Raw genomic sequence first — 22,551 nt, 5'->3', positions numbered from 1 at the left:
CCTGCCCCCCACCCCGCACACGCGTGTCGAGGTGTGTTGACGCGTGTCGACGCTGCCCACCCACCTCCGGGTCCTGGCAGAGCCTGGAGCAAATGGCCGCCGCCTCCCGCTGCTCCGGCACACGCGTGACCGCTGCGTGTTCACCCCCCCGACACGCGTGTGCACGATGCAGGACCCCCAACACACGCGTGTGCATGACACAGGACCCCCCCAGCACGCGTGTGCGTGTGACACGGGACCCCCCGACACGTGTGTGCGTGTGACACGGGACCCCCCCAACACGCGTGTGCGTGTGACACGGGACCAGAACACGCGTGTGCGGCTCACATAGAGCCTGGCCCACGCGTGTGCTGGTGTCATGGACCCCCCCCACACACGCGTGTGCACGAGGGGCCCAGGCGTCCTGGCGGGGGGGGTTCTCAGGGAGGGGCCCGGGCGTCCGGGTGCCCCTGGCGCGAAGGGGCCCAGGCGTCCGGGGGTGTCAGGGTGATGCCAAGGAGGGGCCCAGGCGTCCGGGCACCCCCCCGCGTGAAGGGGCCCAGGCGTCCGGGGGTGTCAGGGTGATGCCAAGGAGGGGCCCAGGCGTCCGGGCACCGCCCCGCGTGAAGGGGCCCAGGCGTCCGGGGATATCGGGGGGCTCTCAGGGAGGGGCCCAGGCGTCCGGGAGCTGCCCCAACGCCCCATTCCGCCTCCCTGGGGGGCCCAGGAGTCCGGGTGGGCCCAGGCGTCCGGGAGCCCTCCAACCACCCCGTCACATCCCCCCCGGGGGCCCAGGCGTCCGGGAGCCCTTCCAACGCCCCCTCACAGCTCCTCAGGGGCCCAGGCGTCCGAGTGGGCCCAGGCGTCCGGGTGACCTCCAAACACCCCCTTGCGGCTGCCCAGGGGCCCAGGCGTCCGGGCCGGGGGCGGGGGGGGGGTCCGGGAGGGGCCCAGGTGTCCGGGTGGGATCCGGGTGTCCGGGAAGGGCCCAGGTGTCCGGGTGGGATCCAGGTGTCCGGGAGGGGGCCCAGGCGTCCAGGGGGGGCCCAGGCGTCCGGGAGGGGCCCAAGTGTCTGGGAGGGGCCCAGGCGTCCGAGGGGCCCAGGCGTCCGGGCACCCACAGCACCCGCTGGGCCGTTACCCCCGGGGAGCCCTGCCCTGCCCCCGCCTGGACCCCGCCGAGGTCCCGGCCATGGGGACACCGCAGCTGTGGGGACAGGGGACACCCCGGCCATGGGGACAAGGGACATCCCGGCCATGGGGACGAGGGACACCGCGGCCATGGGGACACCTTGGCCCTAGGGACACCCCAGCCATGGGGACAAGGGACATCCCGGCCATGGGGACACCCAGGCTCTAGGGACACCCCAGCCATGGGGACAAGGGACATCCCGGCCATGGGGACACCTGGGCTCTGGGGACATCCCAGCCATGGGGACGAGGGACACCGCGGCCATGGGGACACCTTGGCCCTAGGGACACCCCAGCCATGGGGACAAGGGACATCCCGGCCATGGGGACACCCAGGCTCTAGGGACACCCCAGCCATGGGGACAAGGGACATCCCGGCCATGGGGACACCTGGGCTCTGGGGACATCCCAGCCATGGGGACGAGGGACACCGCGGCCACGGGGACACCTGGGCTCTAGGGACAACCCAGCCATGGGGACGAGGGACATCGCGGCCATGGGGAAACCTGGGCCATGGGGACACCCCAGCCATGGGGACAAGGGACATCCCGGCCATGGGGACACCTTGGCCCTAGGGACACCCCAGCCATGGGGACAAGGGACATCCCGGCCATGGGGACACCTGGGCTCTGGGGACATCCCAGCCATGGGGACGAGGGACATCGCAGCCATGGGGACACCTGGGCTCTAGGGACACCCCAGCCATGGGGACAAGGGACATCCCGGCCATGGGGACACCTTGGCCCTAGGGACACCCCAGCCATGGGGACAAGGGACATCCCGGCCATGGGGACACCTGGGCTCTGGGGACATCCCAGCCATGGGGACGAGGGACACCGCGGCCACGGGGACACCTGGGCTCTAGGGACACCCCAGCCATGGGGACAAGGGACATCCCGGCCATGGGGACACCTGGGCTCTAGGGACACCCCAGCCATGGGGACGAGGGACACCGCGGCCACGGGGACACCCAGGCTCTAGGGACACCCCAGCCATGGGGACGAGGGACATCCCGGCCATGGGGACACCCAGGCTCTAGGGACACCCCAGCCATGGGGACGAGGGACACTGCGGCCATGGGGACACCTTGGCCCTAGGGACACCCCAGCCATGGGGACGAGGGACATCCCGGCCACGGGGACACCTGGGCTCTAGGGACACCCCAGCCATGGGGACACCTCAGCTCTGTGGGTCTCCAGCCATGGGGACATGGGACACCGTGGCCATGGGACACCGCGGCCATGGGGACACCTGGGCTCTAGGGACATCCCGGCCATGGGGACACGTCTGCTCTAGGGACGTCCCGGCCATGGGGACGAGGGACACTGTGGCCATGGGGACACCTGGGCCATGGGGACACCTCGGCCCTAGGGACACCCCAGCCATGGGGATGAGGGACAACCTGGCCATGGGGACACCTGGGCTCTGGGGACATCCTGGCCATGGGGACAAGGGACATCGTGGCCATGGGGACACCTAGGCTCTGTGGATGTCCCACCCATGGGGACGAGGGACATCGCAGCCATGGGGACAACGGACACCGCGGCCATGGGGACACCTGGGCTCTAGGGACACCCCAGCCATGGGGACGAGGGACATCGCGGCCGCGGTGACACCCCCCCACGTGGACCAGGGCCCCCGCGGCCGCGCAGACGTCCCCACCGTGGGGCTGCCCCACCCACGAGGACACGGGGGGACAGACCTGGCCCCCCCCCATGCCACGTCCCCCCCACGTCACCCCGCGCCGGGGACAGACCCACACACGGAGACGGGGGGTCCGCGGGGCCACGGGGTTTATTCCGAGTGACAACGGTGGCGGGGGGGGACAACGTCACCCGGGAGGACCGGGGGGGGGGCCACGAGGACCGAGGGGGGGGCCGGGAGACCGAGGGGGGGGCCGGGAGGACCGGGGGGGGGCCGGGAGGACCGAGGAGGCCATGGAGGACGGAGGGGGTGGCCGGGAGGACCGAAGGGGGAGCCGGGAGACCGAGGGGGGGCCCGGGAGGACCGAGGGGGGGCCCGGGAGGACCGAGGGGGGTCGGGAGGACCAAGGGGGGGCCGGGAGGACCGGGGGGGGGGCGGGAGAATCGGGGGGGGCCCGGGAGAACCGAGGAGACCATGGAGGACCGGGGGGGGGCCCGGGAGGACCGGGGGGGGGGCCGGGAGGACCGAGGCGGCCGGGGAGGACCGGGGGGGCCGGGAGGACCGAGGGGGGGCCCGGAGGACCGGGGGGGGCCGGGAGGACCGAGGAGGCCATGGAGGACCGAGGGGGGGCCCGGGAGGACCGGGGCGGCCATGGAGGACCGGGGGGGCCGGGAGGACCGGGGGGGGCAGAGCGCGGCGGCGGCATCGCCCAGTTCCTACCGGTTCCTACCGGTTCCTACCGGCTCCTACCGGCTCCTACCGGCTCCTGCCGGCTCCTACCGGCTCCTGCCGGCTCCTGCCGGCTGCCGGGCCGGCGCCGCACCGCGCATGCGCATCCCCCCGCGCGCCGCACTGCGCAGGCGCCGCCGGCGCCTCAGCGGACAGTGCGCAGGCGCACAGCGCGGCGGGAAGCCCCCGCGGGAGGGACTGCGCATGCGCCGCCGGCGCCTCACAGGTGGGGGGGGCCGCAGGCGCGCAGAGCGGCGGGCTCAGCGCGGGGCGAACTGCGCATGCGCGGCCGGCGCCTCAGGGGAGGGGGCTGAGGCGGGCTCCCCCCCCCCAGGAGGGAGTGCGCATGCGCGGCCGGCGCCTCAGCGAGGGGGGGCTGAGGCGCAGAGCGCGGCGGGCTCGGCGCGGGAGGGACTGCGCATGCGCGGCCGGCGCCTCAGCGAGGGGGGGCTGAGGCGCAGAGCGCGGCGGGCTCGGCGCGGGAGGGACTGCGCATGCGCGGCCGGCGCCTCAGGGGAGGGGGCGCCGAGCGCCGCCGGCTCTTGGCGGGAGGGGAGTGCGCATGCGCCGCGGCGCCTCAGCGGAGGGGGGGCGCCCTGTGCCGCCTCCCCGCGGGAGGGGACTGCGCATGCGCCGCCCGCGCCTCGTTGGGGGGGGCGGGTGAGCCGGCGCGCCGGTAGGGGCGGCGCGCATGCGCAGAGCGCCTTGGCCGCGCTGGGCAGCGGCCGCGCGGCGGCCAATGAGGAGCCGCGGCGCCGGCCCCGCCCCCTGCAGCGCCGCCCGCGCCCCCCCCCCTTTGGGCTGCGGCTGTGCGTGGCCACGCCCCCCCCGGCCACGCCCCCCCGGCCACGCCCCCTCTCGGAGGGGGGTGAAGTCGAGGGGGAAGCCGCCTCACGGGGGGGGAGGGGGGGGGCCCGGACGCCTGGGTCCCTTCGGGGGGGGGGGTTGAGGGCCCGGACGCCTGGGCCCCCTGGGGCGGAAGGTGACCCGGACGCCTGGGCCCCTGGAGGTGGATGGGCCCGGACGCCTGGGCCCCCTTGGGGGTGGAGGACGCCCGGACGCCTGGGCCCCTTTGAGCTGCATGGAACCCGGACACCTGGGCCCCCTTGGGGGGTGGATGGGCCCGGACACCTGGGCCCTCTCGTGGGTGAAAGGCCCGGACGCCTGGGCCCCCTTGAGCTGTATGTGGCCCGGACGCCTGGGCCCCTTTGGGGCAGCAGAGCGGCCCGGACGCCTGGGCCCCTTGAGACTGAACATGGCCCCGACACCGGGGTTCCCTGGGGTGGAAGGTGACCCGGACGCCTGGGCCCCCTCGTGGGTGGATGGACCCGGACGCCTGGGCCCCTGGTGGGGCTGAAAGGTGACCCGGACGCCTGGGCCCCTTTGAGCTGCATGGAGCCCGGACGCCTGGGCCCCCTTGGGGGTTGGATGGGCCCGGACGCCTGGGCCCCTTGTGGGGGCGGGAGGTGACCCGGACACCTGGGCCCCTGGTGGGGGCGGGAGGTGACCCGGACGCCTGGGCCCCTTGTGGGGGCGGGAGGTGACCCGGACACCTGGGCCCCTCGGGCTGAACATGGCCCGGACACCTGGGCCCTCTCGTGGGTGAAAGGCCCGGACGCCTGGGCCCCCTTGAGCTGTATGTGGCCCGGACGCCTGGGCCCCTTTGGGGCAGCAGAGCGGCCCGGACGCCTGGGCCCCTTGAGACTGACCATGGCCCCGACACCGGGGTTCCCTGGGGTGGAAGGTGACCCGGACGCCTGGGCCCCCTCGTGGGTGGATGGACCCGGACGCCTGGGCCCCTGGTGGGGGTGAAAGGTGACCCGGACGCCTGGGCCCCCTGGAGGTGGAGGACGCCCGGACGCCTGGGCCCCTTTGGAGCTGCATGTGGCCCGGACGCCTGGGCCCCCTTGGGCTGCACGTGGCCTGGACACCGGGGTCCCCTGGGGTGGAAGGTGACCCGGACGCCTGGGCCCCTAGAGGTGGAGGACGCCCGGACGCCTGGGCCCCTTTGAGCTGTATGTGGCCCGGACGCCTGGGCCCCCTTGGGGGGTGGATGGGCCCGGACGCCTGGGCCCCTTGTGGGGGCGGGAGGTGACCCGGACACCTGGGCCCCTCGGGCTGAACATGGCCCGGACACCTGGGCCCTCTCGTGGGTGAAAGGCCCGGACGCCTGGGCCCCTGGTGGGGGTGAAAGGTGACCCGGACGCCTGGGCCCCTAGAGGTGGAGGACGCCCGGACGCCTGGGCCCCTTTGAGCTGCATGTGGCCCGGATGCCTGGGCCCCCTGGAGCGGAAGGTGACCCGGACGCCTGGGCCCCCTGGGCTGAACGTGACCCGGACACCTGGGTCCCCTGGGGTGGAAGGTGACCCGAACACCTGGGCCCCTGGAGGTGGAGGATGCCCGGACGCCTGGGCCCCTTTGAGCTGCATGGAGCCCGGACGCCTGGGCCCCTTCGGGGCAGCAGAGCGGCCCGGACGCCTGGGCCCCCTGGGCTGAATGTGGCCTGGACACCTGGGTCCCCTTGTGGGTGGATGGGCCCGGACGCCTGGGCCCGCTAGGTGTGGAGGACACCCGGACACCTGGGCCCCTTCGGGGTAGCAGAGGGACCCGGACGCCTGGGCCCCCTGGGGCAGAAGGTGACCCGGACGCCTGGGTCCCTTGGGGCCACCCGCCCCACGAGCCGTCCTGCCCCAAGGCCACTTGCCTGCTGATGTCACCCCTGATGTCACCTGTGATGTCACCCGTGACCTTCCCCACCCCTCCCCCGCCCCCTTGGCCCACGGCCCCCTGCTGCCCCCTCCCCCCCCCCGGGGTCACAGGGTCCAGCCTGGCCTTGAGGTGGGGGGGGGAACCGCAAAGGCTTCTGGGTAATGAGCCCTTCCCCCACCTATGAGGCAACGGGGTGGGGGGCAGGAGAGGGACCCAGGCGTCCCGGTGGCTCCCCTCCCCCGCCCTGGGGGGCCCAGGCGTCCGGGCACCCCCCCCACCTGCTGGTGGGGGGGGGAGGGGCAGTGATGGCTGGCCATGGTGGGGGGGGGGCGCCCGGACGCCTGGGCCCCTTGGGGGGGGGATGGACACCCCGGATGCCTGGGCCCCTGGTGGGTGGGGGGGGGATGGGCATCACCCGGACACCTGGGCCCCTGGGGGGGGGGATGGGCACCCCGGATGCCTGGGCCCCTGGTGGGTGGGGGGGGGATGGGCATCACCCGGACGCCTGGGCCCCTGGTGGGAGGGGCACCCGGACGCCTGGGCCCCTAGTGGCGGGGGGGGGATGGGCACCCCGGATGCCTGGGCCCCTGGGGGGGTGGAGCGGATCCCCCCCCTTCCCCCCCCCCGGCCCCCCCAGTCCCCGGACGCCTGGGCCCCGCGCGGGGGGGGGGCGGGGCTTCCCGCCGGGGGTGGCATCATCCCGCCCCTCCCCTTGTCGTCGGGGCCGCGCGGCGGCGGCGGGAGACGGCGGCGGCGACGGCGACGGGTACGGGGGGTCCCGTGGTGACGTAGGGGGGGGTCCTGGTGACGTAGGGGGTCCTGGTGACGTAGGGGGGTCCCCGCGGTGACGCGCGCGGGGGTTCCCCCCCCAAGGGGCGCACGTGGTCGGGGACCCCTCTGTGACGTGGGACCCCCATTGTGACGTGGGGTCCCCCCCCTCCAGGGGCCCACGTGGTCGGGGACCCCTCTGTGACGTGGGACCCCCATTGTGACGTGGGGTCCCCCCCCTCCAGGGGCCCACGTGGTCGGGGACCCCTCTGTGACGTGGGACCCCCATTGTGACGTGGGGTCCCCCCCCTCCAGGGGCCCACGTGGTCGGGGACCCCTCTGTGACGTGGGACCCCCATTGTGACGCAGGGGGGTCCCCCCCCTCCAGGGGCGCACGTGGTCGGGGACCCCTCTGTGACGTGGGACCCCCATTGTGACGTGGGGTCCCCCCCCCCTCCAGGGGCCCACGTGGTCGGGGACCCCTCTGTGACGTGGGACCCCCATTGTGACGCAGGGGGGTCCCCCCCCTTCGGGGCGCTTGGGGGGGGTCCCCGTTAGTGACGCACGTGGAGGGGGGGGTCTCCCTTAGTGACGCAATGGGGGTCCCCGAGTGACGCACGTGGAGGGGGGTCCCCGAGGGGTCCCCGTTGGTGACGTCAGGGCCCCCCCCAGTGACGTAGGGGGTCCGCCCACCCCCGTGGCGGGGTCCCCAAGGGACCTTGGGGGTCCCCGGGGGTCCCCGGGAGGGGCTGGGGGTCCCCAAGGGGTCTCGGTGGGTCCCCGGGGGGTCCCTGGTGTCCCCAAGGGGTCCTGGGGTCCCTGGGGGGGGCTTTGGGGTCCCCAAGGGGTCTCAGTGGGTCTCCGGGGGGGGTTGGGGGTCCCCAAGGGGTCCTGGGGTCCCTGGGGGGGGCTTTGGGGTCCCCAGAGGGTCCCAGTGGGTCCCTGAGGGTCCTGGGGTCCCCAAGGGGTCCCAATCCCCGGGGGGGTCTTGGTGTCCCCAAGGGGTCCGGGAGGGTCCCCGGGGGTCCCCAAAGGGTCCTGGGGGTCCCGGGGGGGGTTTTGGGGTCCCCGAGGGGTCCTGGAGGGTCCCCGAGGGGGTTGGGGTCCCTGGGGGGGTCCCTGGGGTCCCCAAAGGGTCCCGGGTCCCCCTGGGGCTGTCGAGGTCCCTGGGGGTCTTGGTGTCCCCAAGGGGTCCCTGGGGGTCCCCAGGGGGGTTGGGGTCCTGGGGGGGTCCCCAAGGGGTCCCAGGGGGTCCCTAGGGGGGTCCCAAGGGTCCCTGGGGGGGTGTCAGGGTCCCGGGGGGGTCCCAGGAGTCCCCGGGGGATGGGGGGGTCCCCAAGGGGTCCCAGGGGGTCCCGGGGGGGTCCTGGGGGTCCCCGGGGGGTGTCAGGGTCCCAGGGGGTCCCAGGGGTCCCTAGGGGGGTCCCAAGGGTCCTGGGGGGGTCGTGGGTCCCTGGGGGGGTGTCAGGGTCCCGGGGGGGTCCTGGAGGTCCCTGGGGGTCCCGGGGGTCCCTAGGGGGGTCCCAAGGGTCCTGGGGGGGTCGTGGGTCCCTGGGGGGGTGTCAGGGTCCCGGGGGGGTCCTGGGGGTCCCGGGGGTCCCTAGGGGGGTCCCAAGGGTCCTGGGGGGGTCGTGGGTCCCTGGGGGGGTGTCAGGGTCCCGGGGGGTCCTGGAGGTCCCAGGGGGGGCAGGGGGTCCCTAGGGGGGTCCCAAGGGTCCTGGGGGGGTCGTGGGTCCCTGGGGGGGTGTCAGGGTCCTGGGGGGTCCTGGAGGTCCCAGGGGGGGCAGGGGGTCCCTAGGGGGGTCCCAAGGGTCCTGGGGGGGTCATGGGGTCCTGGGGGGTCCTGGAGGTCCCTGGGGGGGGCAGGGGGTCCCAGGGGGTGTTGGGCTCCCTGGGGGGGGGGTTGGGGGTCCCGGGGGGGTCCAGGCCACCCGTCCCCACGCTGTCCCCCCCCCCCCCAGGCATGGCGGTGCTGCATTTCTACGTGCGGCCGGGCCCCCCCGCGGGGACGGTGACGATGACGGAGCCGGGGACGGAGCCGGAGCCGGGGGGGGCCCCGGCCGGGGGGGGCCCCGGGGGGCCAGAGGCGGCGGTGGCCCTGAGAGCGGCCCAGGCCACCGTCACCGGTGTCACCGGTGTCACCTGCGAGCTCTGCTACAACGTCGGCTGGGAGGGTACGGGGGGGACACGGGGGGGGACACGGGGACATGGGGATGTGGAGGGACATGGAGGGACATGGGTGACATGGAGGGACATAGAGGGACATCGGGGGACATGAGGGACATGGGGAGACATGGGGGACATGGAGGGACATGGGGGACATGGAGGGACATAGAGGGACATCGGGGGACATGAGGGACATGGGGGACATGGAGGGACATGGGGGGACATGGAGGGACATGGAGGGACATGGGGGACATGGGGGACATGGACATGGGGACATGGAGGGACTTGGGGGGACATGGAGGGACATGGAGGGACATGGAGGGACATGGGGGACATGGAGGGACATGGGGGGACATGGGGGGACATGGAGGGACATGGGGGGACATGGGGGACATGGGGGGACATGGAGGGACTTGGGGGGACATGGGGGGACATGGAGGGACATGGGGGACATGGGGGACATGGGGGGACATGGGGGGACATGGAGGGACATGGAGGGACATGGAGGGACATGGGGGACATGGGGGGACATGGAGGGACATGGGGGACATGGGGGACATGGGGGACATGGGGGGACATGGAGGGACATGAGGGACATGGGGGGACATGGAGGGACATGGGGGACATGGGGGACATGGAGGGACATGGGGGGACATGGAGGGACATGGACATGGGGACATGGAGGGACATGGGGGGACATGGGGGGACATGGAGGGACATGGAGGGACATGGGGGGACATGGGGGGACATGGGGACATGGAGGGACATGGGGGGACATGGAGGGACACGGGGGGACATGGAGGGACATGGGGGGACATGGGACATGGGGGACATGGGGGGACATGGGGGGACATGGAGGGACATGGAGGGACATGGGGGACATGGAGGGACATGGGGGGACATGGGGGACATGGGGGGACATGGAGGGACATGGAGGGACATGGAGGGACATGGAGGGACATGGGACATGGGGGGACATGGAGGGACATGGGGGACATGGGGGACATGAGGGACATGGGGGGACATGGGGGGACATGGAGGGACATGGAGGGACATGGGGGGACATGGGGGGACATGGAGGGACATGGAGGGACATGGGGGGACATGGAGGGACACGAGGGACATGAGGGGACATGGGGGACATGGAGGGACATGGAGGGACATGAGGGACATGGGGGACATGGAGGGACACGAGGGACATGGGGGACATGGGGGAACATGGAGGGACACGAGGGACATGGAGGGACATGGGGGGACACAGGGGGACATGGGGGACATGGAGGGACATGGGGGGACATGGAGGGACATGGGGGACACGGGGGACATGGAGGGACATGGGGGACATGGAGGGACATGAGGGACATGGGGGGACATGGGGGACATGGAGGGACATGTGGGGACATGGAGGGACATGGAGGGACACGGGGGGACATGGAGGGACATGGGGGACATGGAGGGACATGGGGGGACATGGGGGACATGAGGGACATGGGGGACATGGGGGGACATGGGGGACATGGGGGACATGAGGGACATGGGGGGACATGGAGGGACATGGAGGGACATGGGGGGACATGGAGGGACATGGGGGACTGGGGGGACATGGAGGGACATGGAGGGACACGAGGGACATGGAGGGACATGGGGGGACATGGAGGGACATGGGGGGACATGGAGGGACATGGGGGACACGGGGGACATGGAGGGACATGGGGGACATGGAGGGACATGGGGGGACATGGGGGACATGGGGGACATGGAGGGACATGGAGGGACATGGGGGGACATGGAGGGACATGGGGGGACATGGGGGGACATGGGGGACATGGGGGACATTGGGGACATGGAGGGACATGGAGGGACATGGGGGACATGGAGGGACATGGGGGGACACGGGGGGACATGGGGGGACATGGAGGGACATGGAGGGACATGGGGGACATGGAGGTACATGGGGGGACATGGGGGGACATGGGGGACATGGGGGGACATGGAGGGACATGGAGGGACATGTGGGGACATGGGGGACATGGGGGACATTGGGGACATGGAGGGACACGGGGGGACATGGAGGGACATGGGGGGACATGGGGGACATGGGGGGACATGAGAGGACATGGAGGAACATGGGGGACACGGAGGGACATGGGGGGACATGGGGGTCACCGTGTCCCCCCCCTGCAGCCGCGGCCCCCCCGGACGCGGAGCAGAGCCACCTGCTGCGGTGGCTTTTTGGGGACCCCTTCGAGGTGGCGGCCGTGGCCCCCCACAGCTTCCTGCGCCCCCGCCCCCACCAGCTGCTCCTGGAGATCGGCCCCCGGTGCGGCCCGGGGCCCAGGCGTCCGGGGTGGGGGGGGCCCAGGCGTCCGGGCGGGGGGGACATGAGGGGCCCAGGCGTCCGGGTGGGGGGGACATGAAGGGCCCAGGCATCCGGGCTGGAGTCGGGGGGGACATGAAGGGCCCAGGCGTCCGGGTGGGGGGTTGGGGGGGGCCCAGGCGTCCGGGCAGGGGGGACATGAGGGGCCCAGGCGTCCGGGCGGGGGGGGTTGGGGGGGGCCCAGGCATCCGGGCAGGGGGGACATGAGGGGCCCAGGCGTCCGGGCGGGGGGGGTTGGGGGGGGCCCAGGCGTCCGGGCGGGGGGGACATGAAGGGCCCAGGCGTCCGGGCGGGGGGGGTTGGGGGGGGGCCCAGGCGTCCGGGGAGGGGGGGCATGAGGGGCCCAGGTGTCCGGGGGGGGGGCTGGGGGGGGCCCAGGCGTCCGGGGGGGGGCATGAGGGGCCCAGGCATCCGGGCGGGGGGGTTGGGGGGGGTCCAGGCGTCCGGGCAGGGGGGACACGAGGGGCCCAGGCGTCCGGGCGGGGGGGTTGGGGGGGGCCCAGGCGTCCGGGTGGGGGGGGGGGGATGGACATGAGGGGCCCAGGCGTCCGGGTGGGGGGGTTGGGGGGGGCCCAGGCGTCCGGGCGGGGGGGACATGAGGGGCCCAGGCGTCCGGGCGGGGGGGGGGATATCAGGGGCCCAGGCGTCCGGGTGGGGGAGCAGGGGGAGACATGGGGGGCCCAGGCATCCGGGCAGGGTGGGGGGGGATATGAGGGGCCCAGGCGTCCGGGCTGGGGTAGGTGGGGACATGGGGGGCCCCCGGTGTGGCCCCGGGGCCCAGGTGTCTGGGCGGGGGGGGGGGGGGACATGGGGGGCCCAGGCGTCCGGGCGGTGTGTGGGGGGGCCCCGGTGCAGCCTGGGGCCCAGGCATCCGGGCAGGGGGGGACATGAGGGGCCCAGACATCCAGGCTGGGGGGAGGGGGGAGGTTGGGGGTCCTGGGGGTCCCAGGAGGGTCTGGGGGGGGATTTGGGGGTCTCAGGGGTCCCCGGGGGGGGGAGCTGGGGCCCCTGTTGGGGTCCCTGGGGAGGGTCTGGGGGTCCCAGGAGGGTCCTGGGGGTCTCTGAGGGTCCGGGGGGGCCCTGGAGGTCTTTGGGGGGCCCTGGGGGGGGATCTAGGGGTCCTGGGGGGTCCCTGGGGGGATCTGAGGGTCCCTGTTTGGGTCCCTGGGGAGGGTCTGGGGGTCTCTGAGGGTCCTGGGGGGGCCCTGGAGGTCTCAGGGGGTCCCTGGGGGTCCGGGGGGGGCCCTGAGGATCCCTGGGGGGGTCTCAGGGGGGATCTGGGGGTCCCTGTTGGGGTCCCTGGGGAGGGTCTGGGGGTCCCAGGAGGGTCCTGGGGGTCTCTGAGGGTCCTGGGGGGGCCCTGGAGGTCTCTGGGGGGCCCAGGGGGGGGGATCTAGGGGTCCTGGGGGGTCCCTGGGGGGATCTGAGGGTCCCTGTTTGGGTCCCTGGGGAGGGTCTGGGGGTCTCTGAGGGTCCTGGGGGGGCCCTGGAGGTCTCAGGGGGTCCCTGGGGGTCCTGGGGGGGATCTGGGGGGCTCTGGGGGGATCTGGGGGTCCCTACTGGGGTCCCTGGGGGGTCTCAGGAGGGTCTGGGGGGGTCTGAGGGTCCTGGGGGGGATCTGGGGGGCTCTGGGGGGTCTCAGGAGGGTCCTGGGGGGTCCTGGGGCTCCTTGTTGGGGTCCCCAGGGGTCTCAGGGGGGCCCTGGGGGTCGTGGGGGGTCCCTGGGGGCTCGGGGGGGGGCTCTGAGGGTCCTGGGGGGGGCTGGTGGGTCCTGGGGGTCCCTGGGGGTCTCAGGAGGGTCCTGGGGGTCCCTGTTGGGGTCCCTGGAGGGCTCTGGGGGTCCCTGGGGGTCTCTGAGGGTCCTGGGGGGGGGCCTGGAGGGATCTGGGGGTCCCTACTGGGGTCCCTGGGGGGATCTGGGGGTCCTGGGGGGCTCTGAGGGTCCCGGGAGGGTCCTGGGGGTCCCAGGAGGGTCCTGGGGGCCTCGGGGGGGTCCTGGGGGGGGTCTCAGGGGTCCCTGTTGGGGCCCTTGGGGGCATTTAGGGGTCCTGGGGGTCTCTAGGGGGCCCTGGGGGTCCCTGGGGGTCCCAGGAGGGTCCTGGGGGCCTCGGGGGGGTCCTGGGGGGGGGTCTCGGGGGTCCCTGTTGGGGCCCTTGGGGGCATTTAGGGGTCCCGGGGGTCCCCGTTGGGGGGGTCCTGGGGGACTTAGGGGTCCCTGAGAGAGATGGGAAATTTGGGGGGGGGTCCTGACCCCCCTGCCCCCCCCGTCCCCCCCGTCCCCCCCCCCCAGGCTGAACTTCTCCACGGCGGCGTCGACCAACGCGGTGGCCGTGTGCCAGGCGGCCGGGCTGGCGGCGGTGGCCCGCGTGGAGCGATCCCGCCGCTACCTGCTGCAGGTGACACCTTGGGGACACCTTGGGGACGTGGGGACATTGGGGACACCGGGGGCATTGGGGACATTGGGGACACGGGGGGACACGGGGCCGGGCTGGCGGCGGTGGCCCGCGTGGAGCGATCACGGCGCTACCTGCTGCAGGTGACACCTTGGGGACACCTTGGGGACGCGGGGACATTGGGGACACCGGGGGCATTGGGGACACGGGGGGACACGGGGGGACACGGGGCCGGGCTGGCGGCGGTGGCCCGCGTGGAGCGATCCCGCCACTACCTGCTGCAGGTGACACCTTGGGGACACCTTGGGGACGCGGGGACATTGGGGACAGCGGGGGCATTGGGGACACGGGGGGACACGGGGGGACACGGGGCCGGGCTGGCGGCGGTGGCCCGCGTGGAGCGATCCCGCCGCTACCTGCTGCAGGTGACACCTTGGGGACACGGGGACATTGGGGACACCGGGGGCATTGGGGACACGGGGGGCATTGGGGACACGGGGCCGGGCTGGCGGCGGTGGCCCGCGTGGAGCGATCCCGCCGCTACCTGCTGCAGGTGACACCTTGGGGACACCTTGGGGACACGGGGACATTGGGGACACCGGGGGCATTGGGGACACGGGGGGACACGGGGCCGGGCTGGCGGCGGTGGCCCGCGTGGAGCGGTCACGGCGCTACCTGCTGCAGGTGACACCTTGGGGACACCTTGGGGACACGGGGACATTGGGGACATGGGGGGACACGGGGACATGGCGGGTTCCTGCTCCCAGTGGGACGCGGTGTCCCCGGTGTCCCTATGCCCCAGGTCCCTCTGTGCCATGTCCCTGTGTCCCCAGCTTGGTGTCCCCATGTCTGGGTCCCCATGGGTCTCCATGTCCCTATGCCCGTGTCCCCATGTCCCCAAGGGTCCCTGTGTCCCCAAGTTTTGGTTTCCCCTTGCCCATGTCCCCATGGGCCTCCATGTCCCCATGCTGGTGTCCCCATGTCCCCGAGGGTCCCTGTGTCCCCAAGTTGGTGTCCTCATGCCCGTGTCCCCATGGGCCTCCATGTCCCCATGCCAGTGTCCCCATGTCCCCAAGTTGGTGTCCCCATGCCTGTGTCCCCATGGGTCTCCATGTCCCCATGCCAGTGTCCCCATGTCCCCAAGTTGGTGTCCCCATGGGTCTCCATGCCCATGTCCCCATGGGCCTCCATGTCCTCACGACCGTGTCCCCATGTCCCCAAGTTGGTGTCCCCATGCCCGGGTCCCCATGGGCCTCCATGTCCCCATGACCGTGTCCCCAAGTGGGTGTCCCCAAGGGTCTCCATGCCCGTGTCCCCATGCCCGTGTCCCCATGTCCCCAAGTTGGTGTCCCCAAGGGTCTCCATGCCCATGTCCCCATGCCCGTGTCCCCATGTCCCCAAGTGGGTGTCCCCAAGGGTCTCCATGCCCGTGTCCCCATGCCCGTGTCCCCATGTCCCCAAGTTGGTGTCCCCAAGGGTCTCCATGCCCGTGTCCCCATGCCCGTGTCCCCATGTCCCCAAGCTGGTGTCCCCAAGGGTCTCCATGCCCATGTCCCCATGCCCGTGTCCCCATGTCCCCAAGTTGGTGTCCCCAAGGGTCTCCATGCCCATGTCCCCATGCCCGTGTCCCCATGTCCCCAAGTTGGTGTCCCCATGGGTCTCCATGCCCATGTCCCCATGCCCGTGTCCCCATGTCCCCAAGTGGGTGTCCCCAAGGGTCTCCATGCCCGTGTCCCCATGCCCATGTCCCCATGTCCCCAAGTTGGTGTCCCCAAGGGTCTCCATGCCCGTGTCCCCATGCCCGTGTCCCCATGTCCCCAAGCTGGTGTCCCCATGCGTCTCCATGCCCATGTCCCCAAGCTGATGTCACCCCACCGGGGGGGGAGGGGACATCCCGCAGCCCGTGTCCCCAGGGACGCCGGTGTCCCCGTTGGGCCGGGCTGACGCGTCCCCGTCCCCGTCCCCGGGGCAGTTCGAGGGGCCACCGCCGGCCGAGGCCACCGAGCGCCTGGTGACGGCGCTGGGCGACCGCATGACGGAGCAGCTCTACCCGCGGCCCATCACCTCCTTCGCCGTCCCCACCCGCCCCGTCCCCGTCACCACCATCGACGTCCTGGGCGGTGGCCGCCAGGCCCTGGAGCGCGCCGACCGCGAGCTGGGTACGGGGACACGGGGGACACGGGGGGACGGGGGGACATCGGGGACATGGGGGGACATGGAGGGACATGGGGGGATAGAGGGGACATGAAGGGACGTGGAGGGACATGGAGGACCATGAGGGACATGGGGGACATGGAGGGACATGGGGGACATGGAGGGACCTGGGGGACATGGAGGGATGTGGAGGACATGGGGGACATGGGAGACATGGGGGGACATGGGGGACATGGGGGGACATGTGGAGGACATGGGGGACATGGGAGACATGGGGGGACATGAGGGACATGGGGGGACATGGAGGGACATGGGGGACATGGGGGACATGGGGGGACATGAGGGACATGGAGGGACATGGGAGACATGGGGGGACATGGAGGGACATGGGGGACATGGGGGACATGGGAGACATGGGGGGACATGGAGGGACATGAGGGACATGGAGGGACATGGAGGGACATGGGGGGACATGGGGGACATGGGGGACATGGGGGGACATGGGAGACATGGGGGGACATGGAGGGACATGGAGGGACATGGGGGGACATGGGGGACATGGGGGACATGGGAGACATGGGGGGACATGGAGGGACATGAGGGACATGGAGGGACATGGGGGACATGGGAGACATGGGGGGACATGGAGGGACATGGAGGGACATGGGGGGACATGGGGGACATGGGGGACATGGGAGACATGGGGGGACATGGAGGGACATGGGGGACATGGGGGGACATGAGGGACATGGGGGGACATGGGGGGACATGAAGGATCATGGAGAACATGGGGGGCATCCAGGGGGACCTGAGGGACATGGGGGACATGGGGGGACATGGAGGGTTGTGAGAGACATAGAGGATCACGGGGCACATTGGGGGACATGGGGGGCACCCAGGGGGACCTGAGGGACATGGGGGGGTCCTGGAGGGACACGGGGGGGGTGAGGACACAGGTGCCACCTCCCGCCGCGTCCCCAGGCCTGGCCTTCGACGCCTGGGACCTCGACTACTACACGCGGCTCTTCCAGCGCGTGGGCCGCAACCCCACCTCCGTCGAGTGCTTCGACCTGGCCCAGTCCAACAGGTCCCTCACCCTGACCCCCACCCACGGCACCCCCCGAACCGGGGCCGGGGGGGCCCCCCCTGGTGACACCCGCGTCCCCGTGTCCCCAGCGAGCACAGCCGCCACTGGTTCTTCAAGGGGCGCCTGGTGCTGGACGGGCAGGAGCTGCCCCAGTCGCTCTTCGAGAGCATCATGGCCACCCAGAAGAGCAGCAACCCCAACAACGTCATCAAGTTCTCCGACAACAGCAGGTCCGTGGGCGCCGTGGGAGTCCCTGTCACCGTGCGGTGGGGGGGGGCCGTGGTGGCCCGTGGCCTGGGGACGCTCGTGGCTGGGTGGCGGGTGGAGCAAGGGTGAAGGTGGCTTGGTTGGTTGAGCGTGGATGGTCCTGGGTCCATGGTGGTGATGGTGGTTGGCTGTGGTTTGGTGTTGGGTGGCCCATGGGTGCTCCCGGCTCCATGGTGGTGATCGTGGTTGGCCATGGCTGGTGTTGGGTGGCCCATGGGTGCTCATGCCTTGGTGTTGGGTGGCCCATGGGTGCTCCCAGCTCCATGGTGGTGATCGTGGTTGGCCTTGGTTGGTGTTGGGTGGCCCATGGGTGCTCATGGTTTGGTGTTGGGTGGCCCATGGGTGCTTCCACCTCCATGGTGGTGATCGTGGTTGGCCGTGGCTGGTGTTGGGTGGCCCATGGGTGCTCCCAGCTCCATGGTGGTGATCGTGGTTGGCCATGGCTGGTGTTAGGTGGCCCATGGGTGCCCGTGGCTCTATGGGTGCTCATGGCCTGATGTTGGGTGGCCCATGGGTGCCCGTGGCTCCATGGTGGTGCCCATGGGTGCTCATGGCTCCATGGTGGTGATCCTGGTTGGCCGTGGCTGGTGTTGGGTGGCCCATGGGTGCTCCCGGCTCCATGGTGGTGCCCGTGGGTGCTCATGGCTTGGCATTGGGTGGCCCATGGGTGCTCCCAGCTCCATGGTGGTGATCGTGGTTGGCTGTGGCTGGTGTTGGGTGGCCCATGGGTGCTCCCACCTCCATGGTGGTGATCGTGGTTGGCTGTGGCTGGTGTTGGGTGGCCCATGGGTGCCTGTGGCTCCACGGTGATGCCCATGGCTTGGTGTTGGGTGGCCCATGGGTGCTTGAGGCTCCATGGTGGTGATGCTGGTTGGCCGTGGCTGGTGTTGGGTGGCCCATGGGTGCCCGTGGCTCTATGGGTGCTCATGGCTTGATGTTGGGTGGCCCATGGGTGCCCGTGGCTCCATGGTGGTGCCCGTGGGTGCTCATGGCTTGGTGTTGGGTGGCCCATGGGTGCTCCTGGCCCCATGGTGGTGCCCATTGGTGCTCATGGCTTGGCGTTGGGTGGCCCATGGGTGCTCCCAGCTCCATGGTGGTGATCGTGGTTGGCCATGGCTGGTGTTGGGTGGCCCATGGGTGCCCGTGGCTCTATGGGTGCTCATGGCTTGATGTTGGGTGGCCCATGGGTGCCCGTGGCTCCATGGTGGTGCCCATGGGTGCTCATGGCTTGGTGTTGGGTGGCCCATGGGTGCTCCCGGCTCCATGGTGGGTGCTGGCGGCTCCATGGTGGCTCCCCACGGCTCGGTGGGGGGCACCCATGGGTGACAGCCGCCCGGGGCCCCCCCAGCGCCATCCGGGGGGTGGCGGTGGCCACGCTGTGGCCCCAGGACCCGGCGCGGCCCAGCCCCTTCGAGAAGCGCACCAGCACCCGCCACGTCCTCTTCACCGCCGAGACCCACAACTTCCCCACCGGTGAGGCGGGGGGCCGCCCTGGGGGGCGGGAAATGGGGCTGGGGGGCAGCTATGGGGCTGGGGGGGCTGCTATGGGGCTGGGGGGGGCGGCTATGGGGCTGGGAGGGCGGATACGGGGCTGGGGGGCAGATACAGGGCGGGGGGGTGGGAAATGGGGCTGGGGGCAAATATGGGGCTGGGGGGCAGATATGGGCTGGGGGGGCAAGTATGGGGCTGGGGGGGTGGATATGGGTCTGGGGGCAGCTATGGGGCTGGGGGGGGCGGCTATGGGGCTGGGGGACAAATATGGGGCTGGGGGGGTAGAAATGGGGCTGGGGGGGTAGAAATGGGGCTGGGGGGGCAGATACGGGCCGGGGGGGCAAATATGGGGCTGGGGGGCAAATATGGGGCTGGGGGGTAGAAATGGGGCTGGGGGGGCAGCTATGGGGCTGGGGGGGCAAATATGGGTCTGGGGGGGTAGAAATGGGGCTGGGGGGGTAGAAATGGGGCTGGGGGGGCAGATACGGGCCGGGGGGGCAAATATGGGGCTGGGGGGCAAATATGGGGCTGGGGGGGCAAATCCAGGGCCGAGGGGGGCAAATATGGGGCTGGGGGGGGGGGAGCAGATCCAGCCCCAGGGGGGAGGGGGCGTGGCCAGCAGCAGAGAGGGGGGCGTGGCCTGGCGGCCCGTGGGCGTGGCCTCAGGCTGGAGGGGGGCGTGGCCTGCACCGGGTGGGGGCGTGGCCTGTGCTCCCCCCCCCTTCCCCCATGGGAGAGGGGGCGGCGCTGGGCTGCAGCAGGGGGCGTGGCCTAAGTGGAGGGGCGTGGTCTAAGGGAGGGGGCGTGGCCTAAGGGGTGGGGCGTGGTGTGGGATGTGGGGGGCGTGGCCTAAGGGGAGGGGGCGTGGCCTAAGGGGTGGGGCGTGGTCTGGGATGTGGGGGCGTGGCCTAAGGGGAGGGGGCGTGCCTAAGGGTGGGGCGCAGTCTGGGATGTGGGGCGTGGCCTAAGGGGAGGGGGCGTGCCTAAGGGGTGGGGGCGTGGTCTGGGATGTGGGGGGCGTGGCCTAAGGGGTGGGGGCGTGGCCAGGCGGGGCGTTCCGCGGCGGGGGGGGGGGGGGAAGGGGCAAGGTGCTGCCTTGGGGGGGGGGGGGCTGAGTGGGCGGGGCGTGGGCGGGGCAGGGGCGTGGCCTGACGAGGCCCCGCCCTTCCGGGGTGGGGGGGCGCAGCCGTGGCCCCCTTCAGCGGCGCCGCCACGGGGGCGGGGGGCCCATCCGGGACGTGCAGTGCACCGGGCGGGGCCCACGTCATCGCCGGCACCGCCGGCTACAGCTTCGGCAACCTGCTGCTCCCCGGTGAGAGACCCCCCCCCCACACCCCGAATGGACCCCCCCCCCCCCCGAGACCCCCCCGAATCCCTAGGGAGACCCCCAAAATATCCCGTCCCCCAAAACCCCCCCGGAGACCCCCAGATCCCCTGGGAGACCCCCAAAACCTTCCAGCCCCCCCCAAACCCTCCTGGGACCCCCCGAATCCCCAGGGAGCCCCCCAAAACCTTCCAGGCCCCAACACCCCCCCCGGAGACCCCCAAACCCCCCCGGAGACCCCCAAAGCCCCAGGGAGCCCCCCAAAACCTTCCAGGCCCCCCAAACCCCCCCCGGAGACCCCCCGAATCCCTAGGGAGACCCTCAAAATATCCCGTCCCCCAAAACCCCCCCGGAGACCCCCAAAGCCCCAGGGAGCCCCCCAAAACCTTCCAGCCCCCAAAACCCCCCCCAGAGACCCCCCAAACCCCCCCGGAGACCCCCCGAATCCCTGGGGAGACCCTCAAAATATCCCGTCCCCCAAAACCCCCCGGAGACCCCCAAAGCCCCAGGGAGGCCCCCAAAACCTTCCAGCCCCCCCAAACCCCCCCCCGGAGACCCCCCGAATCCCTGGGGAGACCCCCAAAATATCCCGTCCCCCAAAACCCCCCCGGAGACCCCCAAAGCCCCAGGGAGCCCCCCAAAACCTTCCAGGCCCCAAAACCCCCCCCGGAGACCCCCCAAACCCCCCGGAGACCCCCCGAATCCCTGGGGAGACCCCCCAAAATATCCCGTCCCCCAAAACCCCCCCCCAGAGACCCCCAAAGCCCCAGGGAGCCCCCCAAAGCCCCAGGGAGCCCCCAAAACCTTCCAGACCCCCCCAAACCCTCCTGGGACCCCCCCGAATCCCTGGGGAGACCCTCAAAACATCCCGTCCCCCAAAACCCCCCCCCGGAGACCCCCAAAGCCCCAGGGAGACCCCCAAAACCTTCCAGCCCCCCCAAACCCCCCCCCCGGAGACCCCCCGAATCCCTGGGGAGACCCCCAAAATATCCCGTCCCCCAAAACCCCCCCGGAGACCCCCAAAGCCCCAGGGAGACCCCCAAAACCGTCCAGACCCCCCCAAACCCTCCTGGGACCCCCCCGAATCCCCGGGGAGACCCCCAAAATATCCCATCCCCCAAAACCCCCCCGGAGACCCCCAAAGCCCCAGGGAGGCCCCCAAAACCTTCCAGGCCCCCCCAAACCCCCCCCCCGGAGACCCCCCAAATCCCTGGGGAGACCCTCAAAATATCCCGTCCCCCACAACCCCCCCGGAGACCCCCAAAGCCCCAGGGAGACCCCCAAAACCGTCCAGACCCCCCCAAACCCTCCTGGGACCCCCAAATCCCCAGGGAGGCCCCCAAAACCTTCCAGACCCCCCCAAACCCCCCCCGGAGACCCCCCCGAATCCCCGGGGAGACCCTCAAAATATCCCGTCCCCCAAAACCCCCCCGGAGACCCCCAAAGCCCCAGGGAGACCCCCAAAACCGTCCAGACCCCCCCAAACCCCCCCCGGAGACCCCCAAAGCCCCAGGGAGACCCCCAAAACCTTCCAGACCCCCCCAAACCCCCCCGGAGACCCCCCGATCCCCTGGGAGACCCCCAAAACCGTCCAGCCCCCCCCCAAAGCCCCTGGGACCACTAAACCATTGGGAACCCCCCAAGATCCCCCCCCCAGGAGCCCCCCCAAAACCTTCCAGAGCCCCCCAAACCCTCCTGGGACCCCCCCTGAATCCCCAGGGAGCCCCCCAAACCCCCCCAGAGCCCCCAAATCCCCACGGAGCCCCCCAAAACATCCCATCCCCCAAACCCCCCCCGGAGACCCCCAAAGCCCCAGGGAGACCCCCAAAACCGTCCAGACCCCCCAAACCCTCCTGGGACCCCCCCGAATCCCCAGGGAGACCCCCAAAACCATCCAGACCACCCCAAACCCTCCTGGACCCCCAAAGCCCCAGGGAGCCCCCCAAAACCTTCCAGCCCCCCAAAACCCTCCTGGGACCCCCCCGAATCCCCAGGGAGACCCCCAAAACCTTCCAGCCCCCCCAAACCCTCCTGGGACCCCCAAATCCCCAGGGAGGCCCCCAAAACATCCCATCCCCCAAAACCCCCCCGGAGACCCCCAGATCCCCTGGGAGCCCCCCAAAACCTTCCAGGCCCCAACACCCCCCCCCGGAGACCCCCAAAGCCCCAGGGAGCCCCCCAAAACCTTCCAGACCCCCCCAAAGCCCCTGGGACCCCTAAACCATTGGGACCCCCCCAAGATCCCCCCCCCAGGAGCCCCCCAAAACCTTCC

At 71.9% G+C, this 22,551-nt stretch overlaps 1 protein-coding gene across 1 annotated transcript in view; it reads left to right on the top strand.

The window, feature by feature from the left end:
- Nucleotides 1-6,920: 6,920 nt before the first annotated feature.
- LOC135324585 (phosphoribosylformylglycinamidine synthase-like) overlaps nucleotides 6,921-22,551 on the top strand; it is a 55,380-nt gene continuing 39,749 nt past the window's right edge. Inside the window, exons 1-9 of the mRNA XM_064501165.1 lie at nucleotides 6,921-7,018; nucleotides 8,982-9,194; nucleotides 11,371-11,506; nucleotides 13,854-13,959; nucleotides 15,929-16,115; nucleotides 17,092-17,197; nucleotides 17,287-17,427; nucleotides 18,813-18,937; nucleotides 20,142-20,267. Coding sequence (XP_064357235.1) covers nucleotides 8,984-9,194; nucleotides 11,371-11,506; nucleotides 13,854-13,959; nucleotides 15,929-16,115; nucleotides 17,092-17,197; nucleotides 17,287-17,427; nucleotides 18,813-18,937; nucleotides 20,142-20,267 — 1,138 coding nt within the window. The 5' untranslated portion in view covers nucleotides 6,921-7,018; nucleotides 8,982-8,983. The remainder of the gene's footprint in view (nucleotides 7,019-8,981; nucleotides 9,195-11,370; nucleotides 11,507-13,853; nucleotides 13,960-15,928; nucleotides 16,116-17,091; nucleotides 17,198-17,286; nucleotides 17,428-18,812; nucleotides 18,938-20,141; nucleotides 20,268-22,551) is intronic.

This window comes from Dromaius novaehollandiae, chromosome 32, assembly GCF_036370855.1.
Source record: "Dromaius novaehollandiae isolate bDroNov1 chromosome 32, bDroNov1.hap1, whole genome shotgun sequence".
Classification (NCBI taxonomy): domain Eukaryota; kingdom Metazoa; phylum Chordata; class Aves; order Casuariiformes; family Dromaiidae; genus Dromaius; species Dromaius novaehollandiae.
Note: the sequence above shows the minus strand (reverse complement) of the source record. Positions and strands in the feature narration are given on the sequence as shown.